This window comes from Mustela nivalis, assembly GCF_964662115.1.
Source record: "Mustela nivalis genome assembly, chromosome: 5".
In the NCBI taxonomy this organism is placed as follows: domain Eukaryota; kingdom Metazoa; phylum Chordata; class Mammalia; order Carnivora; family Mustelidae; genus Mustela; species Mustela nivalis.
This window is the reverse complement of record NC_139024.1, coordinates 11,913,699-11,939,795: the sequence shown is the minus strand read 5'-3', so window position 1 is coordinate 11,939,795 and position 26,097 is coordinate 11,913,699. Positions and strand designations below refer to the sequence as shown.

General features: G+C 44.7%; 1 protein-coding gene across 5 annotated transcripts in view; it reads left to right on the top strand.

Annotated features, from left to right (window-relative positions):
• TIAM2 (TIAM Rac1 associated GEF 2) overlaps window positions 1–26,097 on the top strand; it is a 228,084-nt gene that overhangs the window by 156,521 nt on the left and 45,466 nt on the right. For 4 of the 5 annotated variants that reach the window (XM_082731372.1, XM_082731373.1, XM_082731375.1 and 1 more), the window contains 4 exons: window positions 267–371; window positions 948–1,026; window positions 3,353–3,445; window positions 4,351–4,614. In XM_082731372.1, coding sequence (XP_082587498.1) covers window positions 267–371; window positions 948–1,026; window positions 3,353–3,445; window positions 4,351–4,614 — 541 coding nt within the window. Of the gene's footprint in view, window positions 1–266; window positions 372–947; window positions 1,027–3,352; window positions 3,446–4,350; window positions 4,615–26,097 lie in introns of those variants that run through there. The other variant, XM_082731376.1, reaches the window with a different exon arrangement.

Here is a 26,097-nt window from a genome sequence, read left to right as displayed (position 1 = left end):
AAGTTCTTAAAAATACATCTCTTGCTTTTAGTGATAAGCAGTGTCATTTAGAGAAAACCTAATTAAAAATAATTATTTGTCCCCCGTCTTTCTTTTTATTTATTTATTTTTATTTTGCACATTTAAATTTTAGCTCTCAGATACGGGTTTAAACTCCACTCACCATATATAGTATTTCCTTCAGAAATTTCCACTTTGATTTTTAATGGACAACGATGAATTTAGAAAGAACATTGAAAATCTAAATAGCTATCTTTTCTTTACAGATGAGGCAGCTGGAACCCAGCCACTATGGCCTGCAACTCCGAAAATTAGTGGATGAAAACATGGAGTACTGTGTCCCTGCACTGTATGAATTCATGCAAGAACAGGCAAGTGCTTTGAACCACATCCATGGCCTCTTGATTTTAAAAGTCAGTAATTTGTCGGGGGCGGGGGGTCTGGGGGGCTCAGTTGGTTAAGTGTCCGACTCGATCTTGGCTCAGGTCTTGATCTCAGGACTGTGAGTTCAAGCCCTGTGTTGAGCTCCATGCTGGGTGTGGAGCCTACTTAAAAAAATAATAAGTATATACTTTGTAAGGGAGGGAGGAATTCTCTGTTAATTTGGCACCCAGTTTGGATATCATTAAAATAAATTTCCAAAGGGGTACCTGGGTGGTTTAGTCTGTTGAGCGTCTGACTCTTGGTTTCTGCTCAGGTCATGATTTCAGGGTCCTGGGATTGAGCCCCGTGTCTGGCTCAGCGCTCAGCTGAGCCCCGTGTCTGCCTCTCCCTCTCCATCTACTCCTCCCAACTCGTGCACACTCTCTCCCTGCCTCTCTCTCTCTGTCTCACTCTCTCTGTCTCATAAATAACTTTTCTCTCGAAAAAATAAAAAAAATCTTTAAAGAAATTTCCAAGAGATCATGACATTAAACGTTTTGATTTTGTTGTTTTTCCTTTTCTAGGTTTATGATGAAATAGAAATCTTTCCACTGAATGTTTACGACGTGCAGCTCACGAAGACCGGAAGCGTGTCTGACTTTGGTGAGCGCAGGAGCCCAGTCGGAGAGCCGCATTGTCCGTCTGTGTCTAGTTTGCTCCAGTATCTTTGGACCTAATATTTTTTTCTTTACATTTACATGTTCAGTGTCAACCATGACAGTAGTTTCCGAACTTCCTCTCCCTTTCTTCATGTCTATGTATTTATATTAGGCTCAAAAGATACTTATTAATATGAGGGGGAAATGCCAAAGTAATTAAAAGGAATAAATATAAAAATTGGTGAGTTTGAAAATATGGTGGTGAGAGTAACACAATGAATTTACTTTTTTGAGCTGAGTAAGTCCGATTCTCCTCCGTGTCTTTGCTCTCAGCTCTTTACTCACCAGGAGTGGCGCCGTTCATGGCTTCTCCTGCCGCGTTCCCTCCTCTCCCTGGAAATCCACCTGCCCCCCAGGAACTAACTAAAGGTCTAACTTTCTTAAAGAGGGCTTCTCTGATTGCTTTACCTTCAGTTTAAAAATTAAGGGTCAATATTATCCAAATCACTTTGTAATACTTGATTTTTGCATTTCCATTTGTTTGTCTTTAAACTTGGCTTTGAGCTCCTTTTGGACGGAGCTCATGTCCTACAGTTCGTTTCAATATTTTATTCTGTCTTTGACAGAATATGGGAACTCAGTAATTAGACAATGATCAATACATAGCTCCATAAAAGACTATTATCTTGTTGAATACATCGATGTAATTTTTTTCCTTTAAAATGAATCCAGCTGGTCAAATTCCAGTTATTGTAATATGTTAGTTTTCTTGAGATTTGTTCTTCGTGTCTTTTTTTAAATTGATATAATTGACAAGTTCTTTGTTTTTTAATTTAGTCTTTTTTTTTTTTAAGATTTTATTTATTTATTTGAGAGAGAGATCACAAGTAGGCAGAGAGGCAGGCAGAGAGAGAGGACAAAGTAGGAAGTAGGAAGCTCTGCCCTGCTGAGCAGATCCCAGGACCCCAAGACAATGACCCCGGGACCCAGGGACAATGACCTGAGGCGAAGGCAAAGGCCTTAACCCACCGAGCTGCCCAGGCGCCCTTAATTTACTCTGTTTTGACCCGGTATTATATCGGTTTTCCCTCTGAAGTCTTCTTAGCATTTTGTCTGTATTCTGTTGACCTTCACTCTACTTTCCTTGGTGGGTGTTTGGGAATCTTCTTTGCATTGAAGTGCCTGAAGAACTGAAGGGAGATACTTGCAAACATGCTTTGTGGTAATCACAGTCTGCCAGAGGCACAGAGGAAAAGGGTGAGGGGGACCCATTGTTCTTCTTACTGTCAAAGAACTCCCGGTATTATGGAACCCAGGCAGGGGAACAAGTGCTCCCAACTGTGGAATCAGAGGGAAGGGCACACCCAGGTGAGGGAGATGCGTTGAGGGGCAGGCCTGCCTCACCTCGGTTTTTGCGTGTAGTCACCTTTAGGGCAGCTACGGTAGGCATCCAAGTAGCTTTCCGCCTACTTAAAATGCTTAACCCCATACAGAGTTGTTTTGTAACAAATTACTTTGTATCAAACCCAATTTTAATTTATCTCAATTGTAGTACTTTTTGGTTTCAACGTCTAAAAAAATATCATAAAAAATTTAAATTGTGGTAAAACAGCCATAACAGAGTTTACCATGGTAACCATTAAGAATGGTTAAAAATGACAGCTTAGTGACATTAAATACATTCCTTTGCCGTGCAGCCATGAACAGGGTCCATGTTCAGAACCATTTCCATGTTGAAACCTGGGACTCTGTAGCTTGTAAATGGTCACTCCCAGTTCCTCCTCCCACCCCCCACCAACCACCATTCCGCTTTCTGCCTCTATGGATTCGACGGCTGTCAGTCTCTGAGACCAGTGGAATCCTACAGTATTTGTTCTTTTGTGACTGGCTTCTGTCACCCAGCATAACGTCCTCAGGGTTTGTCCGTGGGATAGCACGGGTTGGATCTTTCCTTTTGAGGAGTTCCCTTGTGTGTGCATACTGCTTTGTGTTTATCCGTCCGTCTGTTCAGAGACGGTCTGGTTGCGTCCACCTTTCGGTTGCGGTAAATAATGCTGCTGGAGACATGGGTGCAGCATCCCTGCTCTCCAGCAAGGTCATGCCCTCCTTGATCCTTTAGATCTGACATGTTCCTGTTTCTCTGCCCCTGCCGGAGAGCTGTGCTTTCTCAATACCTGTAACGTGACTTCCCTGACACTGCATACTTCGGAGAAAAGATGCTTGGCGGCGGGGGTTGGGGGGTGGGGGTGGGGGGTGCTGCTGATGGAGTTGGAGAAATTAACCAGCGTGCGGAATTTAGACCTGTTCTCTTCTCTTCCTGCCACTCACAGGGTTTGCAGTGACAGCGCAGGTGGACGAGCGTCAGCATCTCAGCCGCATACTGATAAGCGACGTTCTCCCTGACGGCTTGGCATATGGAGAAGGTCCGTGTGGCACAGAGTGTCTCTGTGCTCTCTCAGTTCAACACCGTGGGATGCAGTCTGCCTCGGGAAAGTCTCGTTACAGTTTTGTCAGAGAATGGTTTCTCCTAGCGTTAGAAAAAAGTACACTTGATAGTTTAATTGAAAATGCATATGCGCATATATTTTTATATATGCATATATGTCTACCTATATATGTGGAGAGAGAGAGAGAATTTGCAGGGGGAGGTGTTTTGAAGGAGAGCATGTGTACACACAGGCGGTGTGCAGACAGGGAAAGGAAACAGAAAGCCAGACAGACACAGGTAAATGTTGTTCTTCATGGCATTTAACATCAGGTAAATAGAAGAACAATGAATTTGAATGAGGGTCAAATGGTATCCCCCCCCCTTTTTTAAGATTTATTGATTGACTTTAGAGGGAACATGCACGATCGGGGGGTAGGCAGAGGGAAAGACTGTGCAGCAGAGGCCCTGCTGAGCTCGGAGCCCTTGGCTCAAGACCCTGAGATGCGACCTGAGCTGAAATCAAGAGGGGGACCCTCAACTGTCTGAGCCACCCACTCACTCACAGGAACTCACTGTTCCTTCTGGGGGCACCGGGCTGGCTCAGTCCATAGAGCACAGGACTCTTGTCATGAGTTTAAGCCCCACGTTAGGCAGAAAGCTTACTTAAAACAAAAAACAAAACCCCCAAACTGTCCCTTTTAATCCTGGCTTTGAGAGACCTGTCATGTGTTGTCAGCGGCCTCGCAATCTGTGCATTTTGGCCTTTCTTCGAAGACAGCCGCGGGATGGTCCCTGTGAATCCATGGTTGGAGTTCCTAGCTGTCCTTCACCGTCATGTTAAAAGAACTTCCCTCAGTCACCTCCCTTCTCTTCCTTTTGTTTCCTCTTCCTTGTTCTCAGGGTTGAGAAAGGGCAATGAAATCATGACCTTAAATGGGGAAGCTGTGTCTGACCTTGACCTGAAGCAGATGGAGGCCTTGTTTTCCGAGCAGAGCGTGGGGCTCACTCTGATTGCCCGGCCGCCAGAGACAAAAGGCACCTTGTGCTCGTCCTGGTCAGACAGTGACCTGTTCTCAAGGGACCAGAAGCATCTGCTGCCCCCTCCGAACCAGTCCCAGCTTCTGGAGGAGTTCCTGGACAACTTTAAAAAGAATACAACCAACGGTAAGGCTGTGTTCTTTCTTCCTTCTTCACGCTGGTGTCGACAGCTGATATTTTTAGGCTGTAATTTTGCTTGCAAACTTAGATTATTTAGGCTGTTCAAGGAATGCTTTCTCATTTATTAGGAGAAGAACACAGATGCCAACCAAGTAGATTTAATCAAAATTTCATGCACTGTAGAAATTATAACACTTCCATGGAAGTAGAAAATAAATGTCTACCCAAGAGAATATTCTTTAAACTCAAAGAATCTTCCAAAAAAAAAAAATCATCCAGGATAGTTTTGTATTGGAATTGCTTTGTGATTGAAGGTAGATGAAGACCAACGTAAGTGACAAAGTTTGATTTTTTTTTTTATTCAGTTGAATCTAAGGCAAAAAAAAACCCATTTTGCAGCAACCTTGTGGGTTCTTAGAAGACTGGGTACAGTTTCGTTCTTCACCTGTTCCATAGGTGCCTCATTGGCGCAGCAGGTAGTGCATCAGTCTTATAATTTTTTTTTTTTAAGATTCTGTTTATTATTTACTTGACAGAGAGAGCACAAGCAGGGGGAGCGGCAGGCAGAGGGAGAGGCAGGCTCCCCACAGAGCAGGGGGTGCCCGATGCAGGAGTTGACTCCAGGACCCCGTGATCATGACCTGAGCCAAAGGCAGATGCTTAACCAATGGCGCCGCTGAGGTGCTCCTCAGGCTCATAATTCTTTACCTCTTTTGTTAAGTGGCTACTTTTTCCATGAACTGCAAGCTTTTCATGTAGTTCATAAATTTTAGAATTTCGGCAAGGCTTAAAAGTGAAAAGTTGTGGGACACCTGGGTGGCTCGATCAGTTGAGGTGGCTGCCTTCAGCTCAGGTCATGATCTCAGGGTCCTGGAATCGAGTCCCGCATGGGGCTCCTTGCTCAGCAGGGAGCCTGCTTCTCCCTCTGCCTCCGCCCTTACCCCTGCTTGTGCTCTCTCCCTCTCTCCCTGACAAATAAGTAAAATCTTCAATTAAAAAAAAAAAAAAAAGGAAAAGTTGTATGCCAACTTATTTATCTAGAAATAAAATTTCAACATGAAGAAATAATCTGAAAGTCTGGATTTCTGAGTTTATTAATTCTTGCATAGTCCATATGCTGCAGGCAAGTAAATCAAAGGCTCCCACTACTGCTGCAAACCTGTAGGTTCCCTCTGTATCCCTGAAAGAAGATGGTCAAGCCCCCACATGAGACAGAGCGTAGGGCTGCACCCAGGAGAGAGCCCTTTATGTTATGTGGACACAGAGGAAATTTTTCTTTAAGATTTAGATATTAATTAATTAATTAATTAATTAATTTAGCCAACTCGAGCAGAGGGAGGGACGGAGAGCAAGGAGAGAGTCTCAAGCAGCCTTCTGCACTTGAGCACAGAGCCTGACGCAGGACTAGATCTCACCACCCTGCGATCACGACCTGAGCCGAAACCAAGAGTAGGACCCTCAGCCGGCTGAGCCATCCAGGCAGCCCCCACTCAAAGGAACTTTTATACTTAATTGCAGCGATAATGGAGTTCCACTTGAAATCTCTGCGTGATTACTAGAAATGAAGGAAACACACAACAAGAGGAGTTGTTCGGACAGATTGCATTATAAAGTGAGTTTATTAGGTCATTTTTGGAATTAAAAAATCAGATGTAAGATTTGTGGTTCAATAAGGTGTATAGTGCTTTCCTCTCTTGGGGCTTCACTCCAATTTAAAATGCCATTAAATTGACTATTGGCATATAAAAGCAGATATCGTAAAGCAGAACTTGTGATGGAATTAATGAATTACTTGGTTATATTAGGGCCATCACTCACTTACCCTGGGCTCTGGAACGGGCCTGAGCATTCCACATGCGTGTGTCCATTGATTGGATTCATTATTCATGAGGGATACATTCACTGCCCATTAGATATCTATGTATTTTGTCATAATAAGAGATTACTGCAGAGTCTATAACACTTTTGGTACTGCAGGAATGAATTTCTATAGAAAGCAGCCCAAGTGGCAAATTTGCCTTTTTTTTTTTTTTTAAATAGTAAGGATGAAGCAGGTCAGCTAAGCCTGTTGACTCCTTTTTATTTGTTTTGCACAGAAACAATTCAAAGAGGCCCTGGGTCAAATTGCCATTCTGTGGGGCGCCTGGGTGGCTCAGTGGGTTAAGCATCTGCCTTGAGCTCAGGTCCTGATCTCAGGGTCCTGGGATCGAGTTCCGCATCGGGCTCCTTGCTGAGCAGGGAGTCTGCTTCTCCCTCTCCCTTTTCCCCTCCTCGCTCGTGCATGCTCTCTGTCTCTGTCTCTCTCTCATGCTCCCTCTCTTTCTTTCAAATAAGTAAATAAAATCTTAAAAAAATAAAAAAAGATAGCCATTCTATCACTCACCTCAGGGGGCCATCTTCCTGGTGGAAACCTTTATAACTTATGGAGAGCTGCTGCCGTGGATACGGATGGCTTAGAGCGTCCGCTGCCAGTGCTTTCCTGCAGCGGTCCCACAGGTGCATGCACGGCTGCCCCCCTGCCCCCTCCCGTCAGGGCCCTGCTGCACCCAGGAGAGAGCCCTTGACCCCTCCCTGGTTTCCTGGCGAGGCCCCGAGTCTAGTGGGGCTGAGCCGTGCTCCCTAGGAGCGCCCTGCCACCCTTCTGCCTGCAGTTCTGCTCTCTGCCTCCCTCCCTGTTCTCAGTAACGTGCTTCGGTGGAAAACGGAATGGCCACGAGGGCAGCTTCCCCCCACAGTTTGCAGATACAGAATTCGTTTTCTTTTTGAAGCGGTGCTTGTGAAGGAAGACAGCGCCTGTGAGTGACCGTCTCAGAAGGACGCCTGTGTGTCTGTAAGGTTGGGGGGAAAGAAAACCAGGGGCCAGGGCGGAGACGATGAGAGGAGTGAGTCCCTCGTTTGCGCACAGTCTCGAGACTGCGCCCAGGGGCCTTGCGTGGGGCAGGGAGAGGGAAGGTGACACAAGCTGGCACGTGAGGTGGGGTGACCCGCACGCAGGCCGGTGCGTCCAACTGAATTCGGGTCCTGGCTGGGCCTGCGCGGGTGCGGCCTCAGGGCAGCCCTCAGCCGGGGAACCGTGGGCGCTGGTGGGGGGCTCCGAGCTTCCTTACCCGCTGCGGGGACAGTTCTTTGGTGTGTACCATGATTCAGCAAGGGGTTCTGGTAAACCTGAGCCCCACGTGTATGGAGCAACCTTGTTTTCACGCCTTTGATGGGCTTCCTCCCTTCTCGGTCTCACCTTCCCTGTGTCCTCCCTTGGACCTCTTGGGATCACCTTCCAAATAAACGTGTAAACTCACGTCCTCGGCATGGACGCTGCTTATGGGGGAGCCCATATGAAGACATCGAGCCTTGATTTCTCGTCTGGAAGACACGGGTTCGCCCCTCACCCAAATAGGTCCCTACGAGGGAGCCCACATCTGTGTGTGTGTCTGGCCGAGCTCCTTAGGCGTCGGGAGTTCCGAAAACAGGATTCTTCTCTTCCCTGCCTCTGCAGCTCAATGTCACATGAAAAATGACCTTGCTTTACTTTGGCAATGAATCAGAAAACAGTAGTCCCGTTTTCTTGCTAAGAAGGTTAAAAATTACACAAAGGGAAGAACTTAAATGAGTTTGATAAACAACTTTTCATTCAACTTTGAGTTATACTCAGAGTCTGCCTTCCCCTCAATTTCGTGTTTCCCTCCGCGTTACCAGAGGCAGCCCCAGCCCAGGACTCGGAAAGGACGGTTTTCCCGTTTTGTTTTCCGGAGAAGCCAGTCCTCTGTCTGTTAATAAAAAACAAACAGCTGGTGGTCTGGAAGGGAAGGCCTGTGTTTTGTTTTGTTTAAAAAGAAACGTAAGAATATGAGACGGTCAAGGAAGAAGCTGCAGGGTAGTTTTGGGCATATCTTGACTGTCTGTGATGAAGGTTTACTGATCCCGTATTTCATGCTTAAAACGTGTGAGGCTCTGGGAATAAGCTGCATTGGGCTTAGGCCTTTTGGTCTACTTGTGGTTTTGGTCAGGTATCCAGACATTTGTGTTTTGTTAACTTTAGTCTTTTGCTCAGGTTAGAGCAAAACAAAACACCCTTCTTATTTACATACCCGACTGAAAAAAGTGCCGGCACAAGTAGCAGGTTCCAAGGAGCCCGGGCAAGGATGGTAGCTTGCTCTTCAGCATCTTTGCTTTTCTAGAAAAGAAGCATGCTACTGACATTTGAGACTCTTTGATACGTGCCCCAATTGGGGAAATGGTTTGAGAACCATTGAAGACTCTCCCGCTGAGCTTGGGAAAATGCGCATCAGAGAGCCTCCTGCAGGAGGTCTGGGGTAGTGCAGGCTCCATTGTTAACCGGGTACTGGGGAGGGGGGCTGGGTGGGGAGGGACATTAGTCTGACCCCGAGAGGTGGGACGTACTCTTTCTTGAACCCTTGCATGCCAAGGGTTTGAGGATTACATGAGATCATCTGTGTCATGTTTCTCAGCAAGTGATAGCTGTTGTGTTTGTGTGTTGTTCCTCTACCGGTGGGGGGGGGGGATTATGTGCCCCAGACCACCGCCACTGTCCTGAGTAGCTCAGATGCAGTCCGCTGACCTGTGAGCTCAGCTCGTTTGTGCTGCAGTGCGCCCTCCAGAGACGCAGGCCCATTCGGCAAATCGAGTACACCAAGCAGTCATGGGCTTCCTGTGGCCTCCGTGAAGAGCGCAGCAGAGGGGAGCACATCTAGAACTGATGTGTTAAGTTCCTGGGTTTCCTTGGACATGAGTGACCCATTTGATTCTTGCCTCTAAGGGTCTGGCTTTCTGTTTGGGTTATCTGCTGCGGAAAAAGCGGAGATATGTGTAGCCTGTATTGGATGGGTGCGGGAATCCCGTCTGTAAAGCCTTATTACGGAGAGGGTAATGGTGCAGCTGGAATCCCCCAAAGAGGCTGGTGTTGGTTTCGAGCCACCAAGGCGCCAGGGGAGGGCTTGGGTGTGCCAGGCCCCTGATGATCCCGTATTCCTCTTCCTGCCTTTGTGTGTGTGTGTGTGTGTGTGTGTGTGTGTGTGTGGTTTAGATTGAAAGTCCCTTTTCTTGGGTATGGCATCTTTTTGAGAAATTCCAGCAGATTTTTGAGAGTGTCCTGTTGGGCCTAGAGTTTCTGAACAAAGTCTTTCTGTCAGCGTGGAGCTTGTTGTAATAGTCAGACGTCGTCTCCGTCTGTAAATAGCGATTAACACTGTGCCGGGCGAGTCGGGGTGCACTCCACAGACAGAAGAGATGGGACTTAGGTTCCGGCCCCCACTCCGACGGCATCAGCCCAGCAGTGTTCACCCGATGAGGAAGGTAATTGCAGCCTGAGGTTCTTTTTTTAATTCCCCACCCGGTGCTGAATCATTCTCGTTCTGAATTGATGTATGAGGAGTGTAGGTCCCAAAGCTACCAGAAGCCACTTAGATGCAGATTTGCTCTTTGGAAGGAATTGCTCCTGGGAATTGTAACGTGTCCCTTATACAGCTTGTCACCAGGGGCGGAGGGCACGGGGGTGGAATTGCATAGCTGGCTCTGATGTGGCAAACCCACTGATTTCCTGTTGGTGAGGATGAGGGCATTTTGGTTTCCACAGCCTGGTGTAGGATGACGAACAGCATTTAGCTCAGGGAGTGCTGTTTGTGTGTGTGATCGCTGCTACGGCGGCTGGCCTGTGGACGCCCCAGATGCCCAGATGTAAAAATGTAGGAGTTCCTAAGAATGACTGGTGTATTAAAAAATTTTGAAGAAGGGGCACCTGGGTGGCTTAGTTGGTTAAGCATCTGCGTTCGGCTCAGGTCATGATCTCAGGGTCCTGGGATCGAGCCCTTCATCGGGCTCCCTGCTTAGCGGGGAGCCAGTTTCTCTCTCACCCTCTGCCTGCTGTTTCCCCTGCTTGTGCTCTCTCTCTGTCTAATAAATAAATCTTTTTTAAAAATTTAAGAAAATATGAGTGAGAAATAGACTGCTTTACCAGGACACAGAATGTTGGTCTTAGAATCTTCATTGCGAATAACAGTGTCGAAGGTGCTTGTCTGTTTCATCACTTCCATCCACGTGAGTGTGTGGTTTTCTCGAGCTGAGCAGGGAGTTACAGACCTTGGATACAGACTCTCTTGGTGTTGTTGGGACATTTTGTCCCTTTTTTTCATTCTTCACCCTTCATTTATTCACTTGTTTATTTAACAGACAAGCAATAACGTTCTGCTTAATGTTGCAGATACATAAAGATGAATTAGACATTATTTTCTATCCTCAAGAAGCTTTTGTTGAGTGGGGAAAGTAAAAAGCTTGTAAATAATAATTCACTATTTAAAAATCCTTTTCAAAAAAGAGAGCAGTTGTTCAGCTCAGGGGTGCCTGGGTGGCTCAGCGGGTTAAAGCCTCTGCCTTCAGCTCAGGTCATGATCCCAGGGTCCTGGGATCGAGCCCCACATCGGGCTCTCTGCTCAGCAGGGAGCCTGCTTCCCTCTCTCTCTCTGCCTGTCTCTCTGCCTACTTGTGATCTCTGTCTGTCAAATAAATAAATCTTTAAAAAAAAAAAAGTTCAGCTCAGAGGTAGAATTCCCACTGATTTTTCTGTTTATTTTGAGCAAAAGTTCCAAAAGAGAGACGTGAGAAATGGGGGAAAGGTGATTAGCATTTGCCTTGAGCACGGTAGCTGGGCAGTTACCTGTGGGGGTGTGTGTAGTGTGGGGTCTGGAGGGCATTTCACATATAGCACACAGAGCTTACCAGGCTAGTGTGTGAATGGGAAATAAAATTGGAAAGCCTGTTGGGGTCAGATTGTAGAAAACCCATAATTGCAGGAATCTGTAACATGTCCTGGCCTGTATCTAAAAAAACAAAAACAAAAAACAAAACAAAACCCTGAAAAACTGGTGAGTATTGCATTACTCTCCTGCCTTGTGCAAAATGCAGAGGATTTGTTGGTCACTTATTTTCTTTTTTTAAAAGATTTTATTTATTTATTAGAGTGAGCGAGAGAGCGTGCACATGGGTGTGGGGGGCAGAGGCAGAGGGAGGAGCAGACTTTTCTGAGCAGGGACCCTCTCCCCCCACCCCAAGGGGGGGGCTTATCCCAGGACTCTGGGGTCATGACCTGAGCTGAAGGCAGATGCTTAACCAAATGAGCCACCCAGGTCTTTGGTCGTTGTTTTCAATGACCAGAAGACCTTGCAAAAGAAATACTCAAATAAATGTGGTTCCTCCCCGCCAACTTGGGGAAGAAGGAATGAATAAATGCATTACTGAAGGTGTTCTATAAAACCAAAGTGCTCCTCCACATGTGAAGCCATGGCCAGGAAGGGTGTGGTCCTCGCAGTGGTGGTTAGGGGGCTACCCTGCTGACTTGTGGTAGGGGGTGCCCCATAGCAAGGAGGATGAGGCATTGTTGGAACTGAGGGGGAACCTGGTAGATAAAGTTGGCCTGGATTTTGAGTTCAAAACCAGTCCTGTATTATCTCTCCCAATAGTAAGTGGAAATTTATCTTTCAGGTAAAAATCTACAGAATTTCTTTGACGAACACTGTATGAAATTTCCGTGGGCGATGTCCCTTTGACTAGCTCTTTGAGAGTTTAGGAGGACTGCGTCAAATCTTGTCCCCCGCACTGGCTGAGTGAGCTGCCTAGAGCTGTTAGTCGTGGTTGAAAGAGGAAGCTTTATAGGCTTTTACCTGAAAGAAAATAAACCTCTGACTCTTCTGCGGCTGTCATGAGTACTGATTGCTGAATGGTGCTTGTCTGCGTTTCCATGTTTGTTCTTTGTAATGGGCTTAGAAATGAATTCTACTGCAGACTTCCTCCTTCCTTGTGAAGGAATTGAGACCATCAGGAAGGACCAGGTGGGGATATCTCCTCTTGAGCTTTCCCTTCTAGAGACAGCTATGTTGTGACTGTGTCTTTCATTATTTGGATTATACACATGTCTGGTGTGACATCCCAGTGGTGCGAAGGGTTCAACAGTGAAAGCTGTGCAGGGAAGTGGTTAAGAACATGGCTACTGCTCTTGTAACTTGGGGTCTTGCTCCAGGTTTGGACTAGCTGTGGGGCATTGGTTGGGCACGCCTCTTAATCTGTTTTGTGCTTGCTTTTCGCAGCCATAAAGTAGTCTAGGGTTTTTATGGGATTAATGAGCTAATAATTTGGGAAGAACTAGATAGTGGCACATAGCAAAAACCACATATGCATTTAACTGAATAAAATAGATGAATTTCTCCCACTCTGTACTTAGCCACCCACTTTCTCACCCAGAGGTAATCATTGTTCCTAGTTTCTTTCTCATTCCAGTCTGGAGACTCTTAAATGTTGGTGAAAGTGGTAGGGCCTTTTTCTGCTCTGTTTTTTTGAATTGTTTTTGTCCATGGCTATGGTAGGCAGATAATGCCATACCATAGCCAATAATGTCCACATGCTAATCCCCAGAACCTGTGAATATGGCAAAAGAAGTTGGGTGGCAGAAGGAACTTCAGTGATGTCATTGGATCAAGGACTTGAGATGGAGAAATTCTCCTGGATTATCCGGTGGGCCCACTGGAAAACCGAGGCTGGAGAGTCCGAATCAGAGATGTAGGGACGTAAGGAGATTGGAGTGATACAGGCTGGTGAGTGAGGTAATGGGTGCAGCTTCTAGAAGTTGCAGAGACACGGGAACAGATTCTCTCCTCCAGCCTCCAGAGGGACCATGGCCCAGGCGGACCCATTTCAGTCTTCTGACCTCCAGAAGTTTTTAAGATAATAAATTTGTGTTTATGTGTCAAGCACTGTGTTTGATGGCTGAGGTGCAGAAATGAAGACCCATAGCCCCAAGTAAGTGAAACCATATGACCATTGACTCTCTCTGTGAGCACAAGGAATAACACGGAGAACATGGGGAGAGGGAGAAGAGAAATGAGTTGGGGGAAATCGGAGGGGGAGACAAACCATGAGAGACTGTGGACTCAGAGAAACAAACTGAGGGTTTTGGATGGGAGGGAGGTGGGGGGTTGGGTGAGCCTGGTGGTGGGTATTAAGGGGGTCACATATTGTGTGGAGCACTGGGTATGATGCATAAACAATGAATTTTGGAACACTGAAAAAAAAATAAAATAGAATTAAAAAAAAAAAAAAAACCCAACATAGCCCCACCTTCAGGCTGCTACAGAGGAGGTGGGGTGGACGTGTGACTAGCCAACAGTAATCCTAATCCGCCATCATAACAGCTCTAGTCCCACAGTTCTAAACTTGTGGGTCTCCAGGTCCTTTACTGTGAAAAATTATCAGGGACCCCAACGGGATTTTGTTATGTGGGTTATATCTGTCAAGGTTTACTGTATTAGAAATTTAACCTGAGAGGCTCCTGAGTGGCCCAGGTGGTTGGGTGTCCAGCTCTTGGTTTCGGCTCAGTCATGATCTTGGGGTCATGAGATGGAGCCCCATGTTGGGGTCTGTGCTCGGTGCAGAGTCCCTCTCCCTCTCTCCTAGCCCCTTTACCCACTTACACACACACATACTCTCTCTCTAAAAGAAATAAAATCTTTTTAAAAAAATTAACATAAAGCATTATTTGCTTCAGAGGTACAGTAAGTAAATAAAATCTTAAAAAAATTTAAACCAAAAAAATTTTAAAATATTTATTAAAATTTATTTTAATGTAAAAATGACAAATCTGTTTCATGTTAACACAGTAAGCAGATTTTTAATGAACTAGTTCTCCAAACCAAAAAAAAAAAAAAAAAAAAAATCAGTGAGAATAGCATTGTTTTACTTTTTTGTAATCTCTTCAATGTGTGTCTTAGTAGAAGACAGCTGGGTTTTACGTCAGCATCTGCATTCAGCCTATTGCAAGTGCTTGTTTTTGTGAAAGTGATTTGAAGAAAATCCATCCTCACACAGATAATATTGTTGGCAAAGGGAGGGGTATTTTAATGATCTTTCAAATAATTGTGGATATTCTTCTTTACTATTACACCAAAACTCAACAAGTAGTAGTTCCTTCAAGGTGAGTTGCATGTGGGTTCTGAAACACTGTTTGTAGACCTTCCTACTGGCTCCAATTAAAGTCCATTGACCTGTCGTACACTCTGAATGGATCTTTTAGTCATGTGATTTTGTAATGTGCAGTGGTTATTTGGAAAATATTAGATTGCTGGGTTATGCCAGTCTTTCAAATATGGATGTTTCATTATGCAACATTAAAATCACATTCCTTAATATCCTCACCAGTTTCATGTGGAAAACTATGAAGCTCACAATGGTAGACATTGTCCAGGATTTGAATTTTTGCCAGAAAGTTTGAATTATATCTACAGTACTGTCCATTTTTTCCCTTGGAAGTGACAGGCTTACTTCGTTCATTTTATGTTTTCATTTAAAAAAAAATTTTTTAAGTAGGCTCTACGCCCACTGTGGGACTTGAACTCATGACCCTGAGATCAAGATCATGACCCTTCGTTCATTTTATGACCCTGAGATCAAGAGTTACCAACTGAGCCACCCAAGTACCCCACACTTTGTCTGTTTTAAAGAAAATACTTTGTCAATTTTTTTTTTTGAGTAAAAATTTTTTTGTGGGGAAAATAAAAGAAGTTAGCTTAGCTTGCAACACAGTGGTGTAAGTGTGTTTTCTTGCAACAACCGTTGCATAAGAGCTGTATGGATCCTTCTCAAACATGTTCACAAGAGCTGAGTTCTAGTAGAGTCAGTCGTTTTCAGTGCTTCACCGAGGACGTTGTTAATGGATGCCGGCATGTTCTCAATGGCACTGTGTGGTGATGGAGTCAGCAATGACTAGGACGGTCGGTGCCGCTGCTCTGTGCGCTACTCCATGAGCAGATCTACCCAGGACTGCCTTGCACTGCCACTGCAGGTGTCCCCAGAGCGAAAATGACCGATGACATCTAGCATTATTATTGAAAATACTTTTAAACTTGTAGGCCATTTGAGAGGGTCCCAGTGGCCCCTGAAGTCGACAGACCACACTCTGAGATGGGCCATGACGGTATAGGGTCAGCAAGAATGTGTGTTCCACATTCTCAGGGCCACCTCTGAGGGACTGTCCCACTTGCGTTAAACCCTGAAGGAAGCAGAGTGTCTTTGGGGCACAAAGACGTTGTGGAGGGTGGGGGGTCAGGGTCTTGCTGAGGGGAGATGTGTGGGAGGAATCCAGGGTTTTCGGAAGGTAAGGCGCAAACGGGGGTGATGGAGAAGATAAGGCTGGACTGGTGAGCAGGGGCCAGGTCACAGAGGGTCTCGTGTGCCAGGCGGGGAAGCCAGGTGGGAGCGGGAGGGGACCTGAAGCTGCTGATCTGCCCCCTGAGAAGTGACACAGTTGTGGGCCAGGCTGGGATGAGGGGGGGTGCTGTGGTGCAGGCGAATCCCTGAGCTCTGACCAGAGCCGTGCGCTTGGGCAGGGCAACTGTCCTTCCTCAGCACCGGGTCTCTTTTTGCTTTATCACGAGTAAGTCACCAAACGTATCAGTGAGGCCACTCAATAAAGATTTGCTTTAAAAAAAAATTGCTCAAATGTAGGCACAAATGAATCAAGGATATGGGAATGGTAAGATTGAGCTTCTAAAAAGAATTTTGAAAAAACCCTCCAGGGTCTTGTGTTTCCGATATTAACTTTATTTTTCAAAAGGATGCTCATGCTTACCTTGTATCTAAAATGTGGTTTGTTTCAAGTATAAAAGGTACCGCTTGTGGCCGAGAAGGGAATCTCGGCTTTGTTTAGGAGGCTGAATTTATAGCGCTTTAAAGAAATTTGACTTTGAGAGTTCTTTTTTCCATGAAGTTGGCAAATGAACTATGAAGCTTAATTTTAATTCTTAATCCTGAACTGAACCACTGAAGTTGTCTATGATGTGAGGCGTGCCATGTTCTTACCTGCCCCCTCCCCCAGCCCCCATGGTGAGTACTCCTTACCCATGAAGAGTGCCTGAGGCCAAGCAGAGAGACTAGGGGATCTCTCTCTCTCTTTCTCTCTTTAATTTACTCATTAGACAAATATTTAGTGGCTGCCTGTTCTGTACGAGGCACTGTTTTTAGAAGTGCTGGAGATAGAGCAGTGAACACGGCAGGTTAAAACTCCCTGAACACATGGGCATGAGCCTTACATTTCAGTGCATGAAAATCCATTTAAGCAATAAACATAATGAAATTATATAGTGGTAAGTGTGACGGAAAGACAGTGCATCTGGGGAGGAGGGACCAGGAGTAGAGCCAGGTGCAGGTGGCAGTTGTAACTAGGGCAGCAGCACTGTCGGTAGGACATTGGTGTAAGCTTGGAGCTGAGGGGTGGAGCCTTGTGGACATCCCCGCAGAGGGAACAGCCGCAGGTGCCCGGAGATGGGGATGTAAGTGGCGCGTTTCAGGATCAGCAAAGAGCCCAGTGTGCCTGGGGAAGAGCGAGGGGCTGGGGAGCAGTGGGAAATGAGGCCCAGGAGGACATGTGAGCATCAGGGAGGACTTGATAAGGCAGCTCGAGATCTGCGGAAAAACACGCCGTCCCGTGTTTTGGAGCAGAGAAGGGACGTGATCTGCCTGCGGCTTTCAAAGGATCAGCAGCTGCTGAGAAGAGGCTGTACGAGGCCGAGGGTGCGTTGAGGCTTCTGCAGTGATAAGTGGGGCACGATGGTGCCTTTGCCTTCTGTGGTAGCTGAAGGCACACAGTGGGGACGGTGTGCAGCCCACAGAGCTTGCTCAGAGATCGGGCGTGGGGTGTCAGGGAAGGAGAGCCGGCAAGGATGATTCTGAGGTTTGCCTTTGAGCAACTGTTAGGAAGGAATTGCCATCTGAGATGGGGAAGCTGTCGATGGAGTAGTTTTGGGGGAGGACCAGGAGTTGACTTTAGAAGACCTTGTGTTAAGCCTCTGTGTTTATAGCGAATATTCCACCTGCTTCCAAAATGGCTTCAAAGTTACTTATACTGAAAGCCCATACATAGTCCATAAAACTCATCAAAATTAACAACATAAAGGGACACCTGGGTGACTCATTTGGTTAAGTTGCTGCCTTTGGCTCAGGTCATGATCCTGGGGTCCTGGGATCGAGTCCCACGTCAGGCTCCTTGCTTAGCAGGGAGCCTGCTTCTCTCTCTGCCTTTGCCTGCCACTCTGCCTGCTTTTGCGTGCTCTCTCTCTCTCTCTGGCAAATAAATAAATAAAATCTTAAAAAAAAAAATTAACAACGTAAAGGAAGGGGAAGGAGATTTGAATGATGACTTGCCTACTTGAAAGGTTTTCACTCCCAGTATATGGGCAAAAACATCTTTATGAGAAAATGATGATGTTTGAAATAGTGCAACAAATTAATTCCTTTCATTTCCGTCAATTGAGTTATGATTTGTTGCATCTTATATATTTATTTCTGATTCTCCAGTTCTCAGCTCTGATTATCTATTTATAAGTTGTTCCCATATGAACCCCCCCCCCCTCTTTTTTGAGAGAATGAGAGAGAGAGAAAGAGAGCATGCTTGTGCACTCAGGCTGGGGGAGAGGCAGAGGCAGAGAGAATCCCAAGCAGGTTCCATTCCCAGAGCAGAGCTTGATGTGGGGCTCGATCTCACGACCCTGAGATCAGCCCTGACCTAAACTCAAGACGACTGAGCCACCCAGGTGTCCCCATATAAATCCTTCTTTTCTTCCCTCTCCTTTTGTCATTAACATCTTTAACAGGTTATGGGAAGCCGTGACCAAATTCAAATTACTCAATTTTATTACTTGCTAATTGCTCTGGGAGAATCTGTTTGCAAAGAAACATATGAAATTGTTCACAAAATTAGTTTGTGTCTTTTGTGCAGATCCCTGGCCAGCTGCCCCTGGAAAGTGGGCAGACGTAGTCCCACGTAGCACAGTGTACAGAATCCCTCTCCCTCCCAAATCTCCCAGCAGGCTTCCTATAGAATCTGGAATTTCCAGGGACGTCCATAGAAGCTTCTAAGCTTGCTATTCTCAGCTTTTTACATTTACCTTCCCAACGCTAATTACTCCGAAATTGCCGTTTGTGAGTTAATTCTGACTTTAATGTTTTGGTTGATGAGTGACCACATCACACTTCTGTGAAGTTGAGGCATCTTTGCATGATGGTATTAGCAGAATTATCTGGATGTCTGCTGAATTATGTCATTATAATGTCCCACAACCAGTCGAGGAGAAAAGGCTGAAAAATGTTGATAAGAAGCCTAGGTTTCATAAGCTTAATATGTATGACCCCAAAATGCCAGTCATCATGTATGCACCGGCCAGTGAGCCTGTAGCCCCGTGTGGATGTTCTTTGATCTCCAGTAGGCCAGTGTGTGTTCAGTGAGGAAGGAGAAGGGGAAGATACGGGTTATGTGTCAAGTGACTATAAATAGACCTTTTATAATTTGTTTGGATCCCTGGGAACAGAAGTCTGCACAGAACTTATAAACTCAATTTTCAGACTTTGGGATTATAGTCTGTGAGAAGGAGGGCTGCCTCCGTGTCACCTTGAGGGAATCTTGGACGCTGCATCTTTTGAACTCTGAAAGCATTTTGCCTGTAAAACTGATAAGGAAGTTAAGATTTATTGCCTTGCAGTATTACTGGTACTACTAGATTGAAATATCCCTGGAGGAAAGATACCTTGGGGTGCTTGGGTGGCTTAGTTGGTTAAGCGTCTGCCAGGTCATGATCATGATCAGGTCATGATCCCGGGGTCCTGGGATCAAGCAAGCCCCATGTCCGGCTGCCTGCTCAGTGGGGAACCTGCTTCTCCCTTTTCCTCTGCCACTCCCCACCCTCTTTGGTCCATCTGTCTCTCTCTTTCTCAAAAAAAATCTTAACAAAAAGCAGGGGCCTTGAGGAATACTTAAGTTTTTTTCTTTTTTTTTTTTTTTAAGATTTATTTATTTGTTAGAGCGTGAGAGCACAAGCCACGGGGAGAGGCAGAGGGAGAAGGAGAGGGTCAAGCAGATTCTGCACTGAGCGCAGAGCCCAGTGTGGGGCTGGATCCCACGATCTGTGGTCATGAGCTGAGCCGAAATGAAGAGTCTGACACTTAACTGACCGAGTCACCCGGGCGTCCTGAGGAATACCAAGATTTTTAAGACCGGTCAGCCTAGTGCCTTTCTTGGGAATAGCACTTGCTCCTTCCAGTATCATATTAAGTGAAAGGGTGGTTCATAGGAGTCTCTTAATGTGAGGTTAAGGTGGTGTTGCTGAGAGTGGATTCTGAGGGATGAAATACTTTTGATCTTGATGAAGACCCAAAAGTTCGTTTTCGCTTTTGTTTCCTTTGCCTTCGGGGACATGTCTTGAAAGAAGTTGCTGTGGCTGATGTCAAAGAGGTTACTGCCTGTGTTCTCCTCTAGGATTCTGATGGATTCCTGCCTCCTGTTGAGGTCTTTTATCCATTTCGAGTTTATCTTTGTGTACGGTGTAAGACAATGGTCGAGTTTCATTCTTCTACACATAGCTGTCCAGTTTTCCCAGCACCATTTATTGAAGAGACTCTCTTTTCTCCACTGTATGTTTTTTCCTGTTTTGTCGAAGATTATTTGACCATAAAGTTCAGGGTCCATATCTGGGCTCTCAACTCTGTTCCACTGGTCTATGTGCCTGTTTTTGTGCCAGTACCATGCTGTCTTGGTGATCACAGCTTTGTAGTAAAGCTCGAAATCAGGTAACGTGATGCCCCCAGTTTTGTTTTTCAACATTTCCTTGGCAATTCGGGGTCTCTTCTGGTTCTATACAAATTTTAGGATTGTTTGTTCCAGCTCTTTGAAAAATGCCAGGTTGATCTGGATGGCACTGAAAGTATAGATGGCTCTAGGCAGTGTAGACATTTTAACAATGTTTATTCTTCTGATCCATGAGCATGGAATGCTCTTCCGTCTTTTTGTGTCTTGAACTTCAGTTTCTGTCATGAGTGTTCTGTAGTTTCTTGAGTACAGATCCTTTACCTCTTTGGTTAGGTTTATTCCCAGGTATCTGTGGTTCTTGGTGCTATAGTAAATGGAATCTATTCTCTAACTTCCCTTTCTGTATATTCATTGTTAGTACTTAAGAAAGCAACTGATTTCTGCACATTGACTTTGTATCCTGCCATACTGAATTGCTATATGAGTTCTAATAGTTGGGGGTGGAGCCTTTTGGGTTTTCCACATAAAGTATCATGTCATCTGCGAAGAGAGAGAGTTTGACTTCTTTGCCAATTTGAATACCTTTTGTTTCTCTTTGTTGTCTGATTGCTGTTGCAGGACTTCTAGTACTATGTTGAACAAGAGTGATGGAGAGTGGGCATCCTCATTGTGTTCCTGATCTCAACGGGAGGGCTGTCAGCTTTTTCCATTGAGGATGATATTCATTGTGGGTTTTTCGTAGATAGATTTTTATGAAGTCGAGGAATGTTCCCTCTGTCCCTATACTTTGGAGGCTTTTAATCAGGAACGGATGCTGGATTTTGTCAAATGCTTTCTCTACATCAATTGAGAGGACCATGTGGTTCTTCTCTCTTCTCTTATTGATTTGTTCTGTCACATTGATTGATTTGGGAATGTTGAGCCACCCTTGCATCCCATGGATAAATCCCACCTGGTCATGCGTGGATAATCTTTTTTTTTTTTTTTTTAAGATTTTTTCTTTATTTATCTGACAGAGATCACAAGTAGGCAGAGAGGCAGGCAGAGAGAGAGGAGGAAGCAGGCTCCCTGCAGAGCAGAGAGCCCGATGTGGGGCTTGATCCCAGGACCCTGGGATCATGACCTGAGCCGAAGGCAGAGGCTTAACCCACTGAGCCACCCAGGTGCCCCGTGGATAATCTTTTTAATGTACTGTTGGATCAGAATCCTGGAGCACACCTAGAAGCTTCCCAATTTTCTTCTTTATAAATCTGACTACTGGGGACATGTGCTGAGACTTTGTCAGAGCTGAAGAAGGCTCATCTGTACACGTGTGTGTGTGTGGGGGGTGCTTCTGGGATGGCCCAGGATGCTGCTTGCCAAACCGTATGCCCAGCTCCAGCCAGTGACTGCTTATCCTAGGAGAACAGCTCACAGCCCAGTCAGTGCTGTTCTGTAACTTCCATGGGCTGATTGGTGATAAAAACCAAAACCACAACTAAAAAGGAACAGTCTGTCTTACCCACTGTTGGTCAGTGCTGATAGTGAGAAGTGCTTGAATTTTAATTTGAGGGTGGTAACATTGATACCAGACTGGATCTGCAGTAAAGGGGTCTGGATTCTAGCTCCTGCTGTCTGACCTTGGGTGCATTACTCTGATCCCTGTTTCCTCAACTCTAGAAATGAAGGCTCTCACTAAACAGTTTAGCTTTTTATTTTTCCTCTGAAATTCAGTTATTTAGTAGGCTTAAAGCACAAATGGTAAGGACTATGTGCCTTTCTTAAAAAAGTTTGCAAAGTGAAAAGAGCAAAGTAATGGATGAAGCATTCCGTTTTGGTTTTGCGACAAATCTCATTACCCCTTTAAATAGCATCAGGTCTTGACTGCTGCAGAGAAGGTGTTTGTTAAAGCTTCGTAATGATAGGCTGACTCAAATCTAAAGATCACAAAGAACCTTAAAGGCATTAATTACCCCTTACATCACCACGATGGAGCAGAGATGTGTTATTATCATTTTACTTTCACAGCTGGGTAAATCAAGGCACAGAGACACTTTAAATTGCTGGTAACTTGGACAAGGTCATGGTCAGTGGTAGAGATGGAGAGAACTGTAGCTTCTGGCTTCTTCCTCCAGGTACGGAGAATGTCTGGATTTTACTTACGTTCTTCCTTTTAAATATTTGTTAACATCTGTAGAGTGCAACCCATCGAGACTATGCCTCTGCAGTAAAACAGGAATTCAGGTGTGGGGCACCTGGGTGGCTCATTTGGTTGGGTATCGGACTCTTGGTTTTGGTTCAAGTCATGATCCCCACCTCCAGCTTTGTGCTCAGTGGGGAGTCTGCTTGAGATTTTCTCTCCCTCCCTCTGCACCCTCCCACCCCTCGGCTCATGCATGCGTGTTCTCTCTCAAATAAATCTTAAAAAAAGAAACAAAACAAATTTAGATCTAACTGGATTGATAATCAACTCTGTCTTACCTGAGTTCTTATCTGGAGGCTGGGGATGGTGATTGGTAGCCGACCACCTTGTGATTGGGGCTTTCTCAGTTCAGGGGAAGATCCATTGTTGAGAAATAATTTTACTGTCATCATTCTTAAGCTTTTTTTAAAAATTTTTGATACTTTTGATATTTCACACTGATTTTTGTTAACCTTGCATAATGTGACCATATATTTTGTGTGATTTGGTTCTTTGGAATCACCTTATGGTGGACTTGAACTCTGATGTCTCTCCTGTAAGATCCACATGAACATTCTTACCTTCTGTTTTGAGAAATAAGTATAATTCATGTACCATAAACTTTACCTTTCAAGTGTTCAAATCAGTGGTTTTCAGTATATTCGTGGAGTTGTGCAGCCATTACCACTGTCTGGTTCCAGAATGTGTTCTTCAGCTCCAGAAGATAGTGTGTGCCCAGCAACAGTCACCTCCCTGCCACCCCTCCCCCCAGCCTCCGAGAGCCACTAATCTAGTCTCTGTTTCTGTGGATGTCCCTGTCCTGATTGTTGGACATAAATCATAGGCCATGTAGCCTGTGACCATGTAGACCACTTCCAGTTAGCATCATGTTTCCTAGGTTCATCCATGTTGTGGCCTACGTCAGTCGTGGACTCCTCTTCATGGCTGCGTGATACTCCATTCTGTCCTCTTTCAGTCCTGCCTGGAATTAGCCTTCCTGGAAGGTGTTACCTTGTGTGCTTTCTCCTGTAGCACCCCTCCCCCCAACACAGAATCTGTGTGTGCTCCTGTTTTAGGTTTCCTCTCAGGGTCTTTAAGTAGAATTCCATCTAAGTGGTTTGTAGGGGTTTTGAACTTTAATTCTGACACTTTGTTAAAGTTCTTAAGTGTCTGAAATACAGTGTTGTCTCTTCTGTGCCCCCACATGTTAATGAAGTGTGTGTTACCTGGGGTTCTTCCCAGCTCTGGTACATAACAGTTTCTACTTCATCCGAAACCTTGGATGGAGATCCCTTCAACCATTGACTTGTTTCATCAGGGATCTGGTAAGGGAGGCTCTTTGCCTTCTTTCTTTGGGCTAAGTGCACACCTCTGCCACAACCATAGTCTGTCTGGAAGATGAGAATAGGGGCACATCCAATTCCCTTCTCCCTGCTTCTCAGAAGGCCTCTTCTCTTTTATGTTAGAATCAGCCTAGTGGTGGCCTGCAGCCCATTCCTCCCCTGAGAACACCCGCCATGTTCTTCTTCCTTTGAAGAGTCTTTCAGACGCTGAGGATAGTTATCACAAGATAATTGACTCAAATCATGGCAGCCTGCTGGTAAGAAACCTTTACTACCAGTCTTTGCTTCTTTCTGTTCTTCACCAGAAAGCTTGCATTGTCAGGAACATCACCAATTGGAATGTGACCTCTAGTGAAACGGATTTGGAAGATTTGTGAAATTTACATTTTCCTGGCACAGTATTTCTGCTGTGATAGAATATACTTCTCAGCAAGCTTAACGGTGACATTCAGACAGATGCCTTGATTTTTCTTGACTCAAGAACAGTAACAATAATGAAATGAAGAGTCCTGGATATCTTCAGAAAAGTTGATAGGTTTTTATCAGAAGTATGTGGTATCAGTGGGTGATGTCTTTGTCAATGGTGTAATAGGACTTGACCGGTCTTTGTATGCGGTCAACTCAAGAGTTACTGTATTCTCTTATTGAATAATCCATCTGTTTCATTTAAATAGCTTTATTTTCATTGGTTTCACTGACCAATGATGAATAATATTTGCCTAGATCACAGAGTATAGAAATGTCATTAATGAAAGGTATCAAATCACTGCATTTTAAACAAAAAGAATGAGCAAAATGTAGGGGGATCTGAGTTAATTAAAAATAATGCTGTACAAGGTCTGCACATTTAACCTTAAAAGTTGAGAGATTTTAAGCTTTTAGGTGCAGATAACTCAGTGTTCGGCATGCTCTTGGCATGATAAACTATGTGTGGTGGATACTAATGCAGAATTTTAAAACAGTGGGTGAAGCTTGGAGAACTGCAAAAAACTAATGTGATTTAGTATCCACAGAATGCTGTATTCTTCCACTGGCAGCATTGATTTACTGAAATCTTTATCTTTCCTTAAAATTACATTCACACTTTTTTAAAGAACAAAAGATGCATGAGGTGAAGGAATTCAATTGGATAATTTCTAAGACTCTTTTTAGGTCTAAAATTTATAGATTCTCTACAGGCTGTTCATTTATGGAATTACAGAATAGAAATTCTGAGAAATTAAACAGAAATTGAATAAATCGAGTAGATGAAGAATATAAATCCCACAAACCATATTCTCTCAATATAAGTAGGTAAAAATTATTAAAAGTCAAAGATGTACAACTCTAATGCCACAGGGGAGTAGGCAGTTAAAAATCTAATGAAACCATTATTTACTTGTAAATTCTTTGAAATTATTTTTTAAATTTTTTTCTTCAGTCGTCCTCATAGAAAATCATCGTTCTATAGTTTGCACCTCAGAGGGGAGCCTATGGGTTAATGATTAATCAACTAAAACATTGTTTTGAGCATAAGATGAGAGGCCCAATTAAATAGCCTACATTATTTATCTGAACACTGTCTTTTTAACCGCCCTCTTTATTAGCATATTTCATTTTTCTTCAGGAAGCGAGGGAGCTAATGTTCACAGTGCACCTGCTCTTGGCTCTGGGTTTGTGGTGCATTTTGCCTCTGATGTCACTAACCTTCCCGGAGGTGGAGTTGTAGACTAGCTACAGAGAGAGGCAGGGGTGGTTCTGCATGGGGAGGGAGGGGTGCTACCCTCCAGTGATGTTTTGGAAGTTCATGTGTTTGTTTTGGTTTTCATAATAAATTGGAGAAATACAGCACTTTGTGTTCGGGAACATGGTTGCTGGATGTCCGGCATGTCCAAGTTCATTTCTCACAGTGCAGAGTTGTTCCACTGGACTTTGACTTAGGTGAAAAACGTGCATAATTATCTGAGCCAAGAGCTGGTTTCATTTTGCAAATGAACACACAAATTTTTTTTCCCCCCATAACTACAGGCTACTTTGAAATTTCTAGGAAAGCAACAGGCCAATAAACCAAGGGAAGTTTGTGCTTTATTTTGCTCAGAGCTTTGTCAGAAGATTTTGGCCATTTAGAATCACTGATGGCAGCACCCCAAATGCATTTGAATCCACACCAAAACCCCTGGCCCGGGTCTGTGATGACACTGAGACACCGAGTGTGATTCTTTGCAGTGCACATATTGAATGGCTTCTACAGTAGATGCAGCCGGGCATTTGCATATTGAAACCCACATTTTTAAACGTTGCAAATTACTTTCATTTTTCTCCTTGTGTTACTAGTAGGGCATTATATTGCTTCTTGTGACACTGTGTATGAATTTTGTTTCAGAATAGTGTTGAAAAGGGGGGCTTTGGATGTGGTGATATTGAAAGCCTGT